At 34.3% G+C, this 9777-nt stretch overlaps 1 protein-coding gene across 1 annotated transcript in view; it reads right to left on the bottom strand.

Moving 5' to 3' along the window:
* Positions 1–3782: 3782 nt before the first annotated feature.
* LOC148950179 (uncharacterized) overlaps positions 3783–9777 on the bottom strand; it is a 555619-nt gene continuing 549624 nt past the window's right edge. Inside the window, exons 3-4 of the mRNA XM_089091800.1 lie at positions 6637–6710; positions 3783–4030 (exon numbers count right to left, since the gene is read on the bottom strand). Of these exons, the coding sequence (XP_088947926.1) occupies positions 3891–4030; positions 6637–6710 (214 nt within the window). The 3' untranslated portion in view covers positions 3783–3890. The remainder of the gene's footprint in view (positions 4031–6636; positions 6711–9777) is intronic.

Here is a 9777-nt window from a genome sequence, read left to right as displayed (position 1 = left end):
CGAGAAAGATTTAAACGTTATTTTTCTTCTATGAAAAACACTATGTCAATAAAAAATGAACAGAAATTAATTTAAAAAGCTTTTTCCACAAAAAAATTTTCAAAAAAAGTAAAGAGCTCCACTAAACCAAAAACTAGTAGAAATAAATTCAAATAGCCTTCCAAGGGTAAAACTACCACAAATCACCATTAATAAATAAATAGAACTCAAAACGAAGAGCGATTACAATAAATAACCACTCAAACTCAAAAAGAGTAAAAATTAACATTAGTGCGGCTGACAACCCCCATGTCTTCTTAAGACCAGAACATAGTTTGCACTTTACTGTAAACAAAATGCGTTTTAAATATTTCCGCTTTTTTACTTTAACAAATAAAAAATTATTAAAACTTTAGGGAAAAATTATCAGTGAATGTATATTAAACTGACAATCCACAGTCAGTTGTTTTTATTTTCCAGTAAAGTGCAATTATATTTTGGCCTTGAGAAGGAATGGGGGTTGTCAGCCCAGGAAGAATAAAGTTTGAAAAATTGGCCTTGTTTTTGAAAGAGAATGGAAAACATCCCCAAGGAGGATTCAGCTGTTGTTGGTTACAAATTATGCACAGTAATGTATAACTCTGTCTTAGCTATTGTAGACCAGGTTTGGTGGGTCATTGGCAGGATTGTTTAGGGGTGGGGGGAAGTACCTCAAAATGGGCATTTCTGTATCTCATAAGATAAATGTAAAAAAAGCTTGGGGGAGGAGAAGTAGTTTTAACCTTATATTTAATATTTTTTATTTCGGTATAGCTTGAATATAGGTGATACGGGTGGCAGCTCCCTTCTTATTGCTGAAAAATGTTTTCTTTGTAACATAACTGATTACATTCAAATGCTCACCAGCACACAAAGCAGAGAGGTGGAGGGGTATCTTAAGTGTTGTTAGGATTTCTCTGGGAGAGAGGGGGAGTCAAGTGTTAAATGGAACTTATAACCTACGTTTATCGGAATTATTGGGTTTGTCTTTAATTGTTTTATACCAAACAGGTACATGCTAGCAAATTTTTAGCAACGTGCGAATCGTGCTTATAGTAGCAGGACTTAAAAAACAAAACCAAATCGATAGCAAAATATCAAACAGTTCGTAGTAACGAACTGGAAATAAGGAGTGAGTCGGCTCAATAGTAACCGAAACTCCAAAAATAAATTGATATTAATAGATATATGAAAAGAATTGACTTTTTATGCTAATTGCAAATCTAAGATTAATTAAATTTAGTGTCACCCATCAAAAACTACAAGCCTGAGAAAAATTGCTTGATTTTTGAAAAGAGGTTTTTCTCCCCATTTCATTATAATTTAATTGTTAATTTTTCATTTTCAGTCGGTAATACTTGATACACAGAGAGATGTTTTTGTCTGAATTTTGGAAGCTGGAAGTGAGTGCTTACGAAAAACGGAAAAAAAGGTGACTGCTTGTGTCTCTTATCTTGACGGAACCGAACAAGATCAGGATGAATAAAATTATTTATAGATGAAAGAATACATACATCAGTGCAAAAATACGGAATTGTACCAAATTGTACCATAATTTTATAAAATGTACCAAATTTTGTGTGATTGTACTAAATTGTATCAGTAGAGGTGAAATATACCAAAATAGTACAATTGTACCACTGTTGGCATCAGGGTTGCAACGGGGAGTACCAAAGTAGTATCTTAATACTTTTAAATCAAAGGAGTATATTTGAATACTTTCTGCGAAAGTAGTACTTTAATGAGACTTTTTGTGAAAAGAAGTACTTTTTGTTAAAAGTTATGCCTCTTTAAAATTTAATGTTCAAGAAATCAACTTGTCCATTAGCTTGTTTTCTTGTTATGCTAAAGAATGGAAAATACATTATATTACAAGCTATTGACAGACAGCTTTTGGGTTTTTGTTCAGTCACACATTAGATAAACATCTAGAAAGAAGAACTATTATATAGATGGACTGAATATAGGTAAATATTATTTTGAAAAGGATATGTGGTAAATATTATAAGAAGCTATTTCAAAATAAAACATTATAATATAGGCATTCTATTATTAAAGTACTAGGGGTGTGGGTTTCGGTACCCACCCTCTTCCGGAAATCCTAGACTAAAAAAACGATCTTAAACCAAAGATATTAAAACCAATAGTTATATAGGATACCTCTGTTTTGTTGATGAATAATTTACAAAATATTTTGAATACTATTTAACCAAATATGTTTGATAAAATTGTTAATGCCCTATATTCAAGAAATGTTCTTCTCAACGTTAAACCCCAACTTCCCACCTAATCTGCCAATATACAGCCTAAATTATATGTATCTTATCTTCTCCCAAACGCCTCAGTTGTTTCAACCCCGTACCAGTATATCCAAATTGTCGAATGTGTACTGGCTAACAGATAAGTATCACTAAATCTAAAGCCGGTGTAAGCGTTAATTTAACCGAAGGTGATTTTGAAAACCAATTAGGAATATTCGAAGGAAAAATATTTCTAAACTATTCTCACTTCATAATATGCAAAAATTTGCACTTAATACATTTGGATACTTTTGCACTGTATTTTACCTCCAAAACTCCCTAATATGCCAATATGTAGCCAAAATTTAATATTTTCCATGCATTCTCTTATTTTTTAACCTGGTTAGCTGCAAATTGAATCAACGCTGACAAAATCAGTAAATGGAAAAAATACTTGGGAAATATGTAATTTGGGCTATATACCTGAATATTGGGGGGGGGGGTTGTAGACTAGAGTGCTTTTACGGGTTCCATTTTTCCGTCCCATTTTTCAAGAAAATGGTTAGTCTGAAAGCGGTATTATTGCAAAACTAAGGGCGGCTGAAAGTGAACATCCAGAGATGAGACGTTTTTGCATATAGTAGCACCCCATTTAAGTTAGTATTTTCTATCATGTTAGAATTCAGTTGAAGAGAACTAACCATAGAGAAATAAAAAATTAACTCTGACTTATATGATAATGTCAAAGAGTAACTAAGATGTGCTCCTTAAGTGATGGTATGTGAAACGCAACACACGGCAAATTTTTAGGAGGTAGTACTTTTTAGAGACCCTGATTAGTACTAATAATTTTGTTGGAATGGCAACCCTGCCAGAAACTGCTTTGTAAAATCTCACACTCCTAAATAAGAACTATTAAAACGAGAACGTATAAGAACGTATAAGAACGTATTAGAACGAGATAAGAATACAATAAGAACGTATTTGGTAATCTCGGTTTCTCATTGTATTTTTGTATTTATTGTATTTGAATACATAAACGGTGTAAACGAAAGATGTAGAATTATGGAGAAATAAAAAAAATCTATCATCTTGGTGTGCAGAAGCCCTAAAAATAGTAGTTGTAAAATTTTCATCCTCACCAAGAAAACTGATAACTGAAAGGGTTAAAGCAAAACTCTTTATAAATCTATCCTAATTCTATTTGATAAAAAAAAAAAAAAAAAAAAAAAAAAAAAAAAATTAAACCTTTTGTTTTAAGTAGAATTTAATTTACCACATTATATAATAATGAATTTGAAAATCCAGAACTTCAACAGACTGATTATCAAGATCTATTTTCATTAATAGATAAAATGGAGTCCGTCAAGCTTTTTTTGTTTTTTTTTTTTTTGTTTTTGTTTTTTTTTTTTTTTTTTTTATAGTTCCTAAGAGAGGACATTTCAAATTTCGAGACTACTGTTACACCTTTTTTCGAAGATGTCATTTCATTTATTTATTAGTTTATAATTTTGGAATAAAAAATCCCAATCGAAGCTGAGACTGAAACCTTCATATAACAAGTTATCTAGCATGCTATACCCTTTTTCCTTTCTCTATCTGTCTCTTTCTCTTTCTTACTATCTTTTGCTCTCACTCTCTCTTCCTCTCAGTGTCTGTCTCTCTCTTGTGTTTTAGTTGCAGCACATAGGTGTAACGAATAAAGTAGACATAAACATAATACCTTCCACTCCAGCAAACGATGCCCATGCTCCAAAGAATATACTGTAAAGCTGAAAGAAGGACATTAATGACTGCAAAATAAGCTATTTTACTAACAGAATATGGAAAAGCAGTTTAATTTCCACATAGTCTTCTAATGGAAATATAATAATCTCATATTTTCTTAGACCTACATCGTGCAGCAGATGAGTTACACCTCTTTTAACTCATCATCAATCATATGTTACTCGGAAAATGGTCCTCAATGATTTAATGTTAATTATTAATTAATTGCATTAGGTAAATTAGCTGCATGAATGAAATTAAAGAAAAAAATGAAAAAAATTAAATTAATTTGCAATGTGAAATTAAAGGAGATTCAGCTATAGAAAAACTCTTCAAAATTCGGAAAAATAGATTTAGCAAAAAAACGTTTTGCATTCGGTTTTTAGCTATAAAACTAAAGTCACTCATTCGATACCCGGTTCGAGAGTCCATGAATCTATAGTTAGGGAAACATCTTAATAGCATCGGTACCTAATTCGGCACTAACTTTGGTATCGGGTGTGCGATTGCTAATTGGTGTGCTCAGTAAAATCAATAAAGTAATGTAGCTAACAAAATAGTATATATGATGGTTAGCGATGGGATCCTCACTTTCAAAAACCGTTTTCCTGGGAAACATAGCCAATAATGTAGATAAAAGACAAAAGAGAACAAATATTTGGCGATGTAGAACCTCTATTCCCTTCACCACTCTTCCTCCCCTTGTGTCCAAACATTGAAAGCCATAAGAATGACTTTAAGTCACTTAAGAAGAAACATATATGTTTGCTACAAGCAGAGCCGTTCCTTTGGGGAGGGGGAAACCGGGGAGGTTGACCCAGATGCCTTGACCTAGTAGGAGGGGGGGGCTGGTGAATTGACAAACTTTATCCACTTTTTCTCTTTGATTCGGCTTTTTTTGCTTATATTTGAGTTGGGAGGGGCGCTGTAATTAATTTTGTCCTGGGTACCACCAACCCTAGGAACGGTTCTGGCTGAAAAAGTACCTATGGTTACTATAGCTTAAAAAATGCAGGGTAAATCCCCAAAGGCCCTATCCCTCATATTAGTCACACCAATCTGGAGAATGAGAACGGATTCCCAATTTCTCCCCCCCCCGCCTCTTACCCCACTTCTAGATTTCAAAAAACACACTTTTGCATTTTTTTTCCTCAAAAATCTCTGACGCCGCCATCCCAAATTTAAAAATTCTCTTTTCGGTATCTTCTTTTTAAAATACTTTCCCCCCGACATTTTCGTAGACTGGAACCACAGCCCAGAACCAAATAAAGAAAAAGAAATGTCACAACACAAACTTAATGTGTCTGATTTCCTAGTGTACCGGATTTAGCAAGCTGCTGTCTCGAGATAAAATGCCTTTGGCTCCCAAATTTAGCAAGATACTACACGACTTAGATCCTAAGGAGCACAAGCCAGGGAATAGAAGACCTGATTTTAGTGAGAACCCGTTGCTAGGTTACTAGCGAAAATTCTGACGCCAAGATTACAACGTGTCTGTAATAAAGCAAAACAATGTAGGCCTACGTTTTATTTAACCAATCTTAGTATTTCAGGTTTTTTTTGTCAAATTTCTAATTACAGTAGGGAAAAATACAAAATTACTGAAATACAGAACGTATTTCAGTAATGACTTCCAATCGCCATCAGCTTGTTTCAAAGGATCTCGGAATTTGTTGATTATCACTCTGAGGCTATCATTGAAATACAGAATTTCAAGAGCAAAACACTGTTGTCACAAAAGCTGGTATTACAATAAATAAATACAAATATCGATTTGATTGCAATTTAGTTTCTTGAAATAAAACATTGCATACTGAATAAATAATCACAAATGGATTACAATTTCTAAGAGAGTTACACCAAAGCATTTAGAGATTTTTATAACACAAGTCCAAAAGCAAAATACAGCTTGTACATGTTTAACAAAGGATTTCTAATCTCTATCATAGCTGGCCATTTAAGGAGTTTGGAGGTGAAGAAATAGGCAAATTATATTTAAATACAAGAAATAACAAGTCCGATCTCAACATTTCCTGGAGGGAGGCTTTCACCTACTGTATATACCTGGATTGAATTGAAATTTATTCAGCTGTTTTGTTTTCTATATTTTTGAAAGAAAAGAATATAAACGGAAGGACAAATTAATGAAAATTAATGCCAATTTAGACTAATAGCATCGAGTTGCTCGTCACAAATACACTACATTAAAAAGAAAAATGCCCAATGTACGAGCAGCTTTAGATTTACAATAAAATGGGAAATAATAATGAAGAAATTTTCCATTTTTTAACAAATAAAAATGGGGAAATATTCAAAATTTATTTCGTTTGCAGGAAAATGTAAAACACATTTTAGCTTTTAGACACGTTTAAAGGTAGCGGCAATTCCATATGTACTTTCTACAATTTGAATTTGTTTGACATTTCAAACTTGACTTCATATTAACTTTCGTGATAAACTGTTTCTTTCAAACACAATTAAAAAAAAACCTAGAGCAGGAAGAAGCCAAAATTTTGGTTATTTGTTTAACCTTGTTTGGAATGAGGGGAGGATAGACATTAAAAAAGATTTCTCCCAGCATTATTATTTCAATTTCATGAAAAGGTATTACCGTTCCCCAAATGGCTGTGCCGTAAACCCACACTTCTGGATTGATCTTTGACTTCTTGCTTTTCATTGGCTTTCCTGTAGAAAGAAAATTCTTTATTGCCACAATACGAAAAATACGATATTTTTGGTTCTTTTTTATTGCAAACATAATTTCAGAGTCACTTGCCAAAAATGCGGTAAAAAAGTATTGAAAATAAATTTTTTTTTTGCCTGGAGTACATTTACTATAATAAATACGATAAAGAATAGAATAAGATAGTAATGATCTAGTGAAAGATCTTTTTTTTGCCTGGAGTACATTTACTATAATAAATACGATAAAGAATAGAATAAGATAGCTAGTTTCATAGCTTTGGAGCTGGCACTGATGTTGAGGAATTCCAAACAGAGAAGTTTAGACATAAGAACAGATAGGATCTTTCATAGAGGGGGTCAAGCACCGAATATTTTCTAGGGAGGGGGAGGGCAGGCCAACTGAAAACGTCTTTTGATACCCATTTGAAAACAAAATTTCATGATTGACGTATGACATTTGAATTGTTGTATTGTTGAATGGAACATGGCACTTCATCCCACTCCTTAGTATGAATGGCTCGTATATAGATACAGATTTAACCTAGAGGCTGTGTTAGCACGAAGAATAAAAGCATAATCACACAAGTCGCATAGGTTGACGATTTAAGCACAAATTGTTGATGCTTACGCATATTTATCACTTCAATATTTTTGCAAACCTCAAAAGCCATCCGATCAGATGATTTGGCTTCCTTATGTTTGATGATATTGAATGACATTGCGCAGGTGGCGTGTTATCAAATCTATTGCAAGCGCGAACGGAGCGTTTTCCAATCCATTGACATTGCGCGGACGGGCGAGTTTTGTTAGATATCCAATGTAATTGAGGGACACTTTGGCCCATGTATTATGCTAGGATTGACATATTTGGTGAAACCTAATAATCAATTTGTGATTTAAGGCCTGTTCGATTGATAATCTGGGTTATAGCTTTGGATTGTGGGATCGTGAAAAGAAAATCAGATTTTGCAATTCGAATTGTAAAAAAAAATCCTTGCAATCAGATAGTCTAAAGAAACTAAATTTTGACATAATATTTGATTAGTTGAAAAGGCAAAAATTCACTACCCATTTTTATTAGGCAGTTCAGTAGTTTTATCTAAAATATTACCCATTTTGTTATTCTACTTGATGTACCGTGAGTAAAATGTGATATATTTAAAATACAAAAATAAAGTTCATTCTTTCTAAAGATAATTCCGACTTCCTCTAATTAAGTTTAAATCTAGTTTCAAAAAAAGAAAAGTTCTTAATCAGCAAAATTAGAATTGCATTTTAGCCTCAGACAAAGAACGGCGCTATCCAGTTTTGAATTTCGCCGAGAAGAGTGGTAATAAAAAAAACTACAAAATGCAATGTTTTCGCCGGAGGTCTAAGTTATAAGAGTGTGTGAACGATTAAATCATCAAAAAAATTTAAGACAGATTATTGGACGGAGGGTTTGGCCCGCCTCAGGACTTAGGCCAATTATGGGTCAGCTCTTAGAGCGCAGGACGAGGACTGTGTTTGATAGTGAGGTAAAAAGTGCTTTTTGGAAGATTATTAGGATCAGAATTATATTGGCATTCAGGCATTGCGATTCAAATTATTATGCAGTCATTTGTAGAGATTTGGTTATTATTTGCCGTCAATTGAAGTGAGCCCTGTTGTACACCTCAAATGTAAGTCACAATAAATCCATTGGTTTTTCTATTTGTGTTTATTTTATTTTATATGTCTGTATCTAGTCACACGACAGGTAATTAGTTCATATGCCTCCAAGGTAACACTCCCAGGGATCTGATTTCTACATAACATTAGAGGTAATTGATTTCGTGATAACCCAAGGAAAGGAGGTTACATTTATATAATTACATATTTTATTTTCTCGCGTTCAGCGTGTGGTGTGGTCACCCATTTATCTATTTCCCCCCCCCCTTTTCGCAGCCGGTGCAGCCCTCGACGGCACAAGACAAGCTATAACGGCTCGGACGATGCGATCGTAAAATTCCCAGGCGGAACCTTTGATTTTCTTATGATTTTTATAGTTTGCTTAGCCTATCACTTGACCTAAGAAAAATTCACCTGGCGGAAACAGCGCGACCTTTAACGCCACAAACGGCACAATCTTTAACGCTATAAGCGGCACTATCGAAGAACTTATAAGGTGTAAGTTCACAGGCTTAAGGTACAATATCACATTCGACGCGGTCAATCTTCATTACCGCAATTAGGACAGCCCTAAAAATTTTTATCGCTAAATTTTTTTTTTTTTGTAGGATCAGCGGCCTGTGTGCTATCAGAGTTCATTCTCACTTGCTTTTTGATAGTTCATAGGGTGCCTTATCATTCAGGGGTCGAACACTGGGAGTGGGTTTATTTTCTTCTCAGCATATCATTTTTGGAATAATTTAAGGCACATAGAGAATGTATTTCTCGTATAAAATTGTTCATTCGTGCACTTGGGGATCACAGTTCTCTTATAAAATTGTTAGTTCATGGCTTGCGTCTATTCACCTTTGCGGTGATTCCTAGGTTAATCACAGGAGAATTGAAGTTTGGATTTGGAACAGGTCGACATCAAACTATAGTGACTCCTTCAACATATTGTGACTCCGTTCAACATATTGACCGCGTCGAATGTGATATTGTGCCTTAAGGCTGCGAACTTACACCTTATAAGCTCTTCGATAGTGCCGCTTATAGCGCTAAAGATTGTGACGTTTCAGCCGGGTGAATTTTTTCTTAGGTCAAGTGATAGGCTAAGCAAACTATAAAAATGATAAGAAGATCAAAGGTTCCGCCGGGGAATATTACGATCGCATCTTCCGAGCCGTTATAGCTTGTCTCGTGCCGTCGAGGGCTGCGCCGGCTGCGAAAAGGGGGGGGGGATAGATAAATGGGTGACCACGCCACTCTCTGAACGCCAGAAAATAAAATATGTAATTATATAAGTGTAACCTCCTTTCCTTGGGTTATCTCGAAATCAATTACCTCTAACGTTATGTAGAAATCAGATCCCTGGGAGCGCTACCTTGGAGCCATACGAACTAATTACATGTCATGTGACTTGATACAGACATATGAA

This window comes from Artemia sp. Qi Xiang Cuo, chromosome 7 (assembly GCF_049724085.1).
Source record: "Artemia sp. Qi Xiang Cuo chromosome 7, ASM4972408v1, whole genome shotgun sequence".
NCBI classification, from domain to species: Eukaryota; Metazoa; Arthropoda; class Branchiopoda; order Anostraca; family Artemiidae; genus Artemia; species Artemia sp. Qi Xiang Cuo.
The sequence above is the reverse complement of the archived record's forward strand: the minus strand, read 5'-3'. Positions and strand labels throughout refer to the sequence as shown.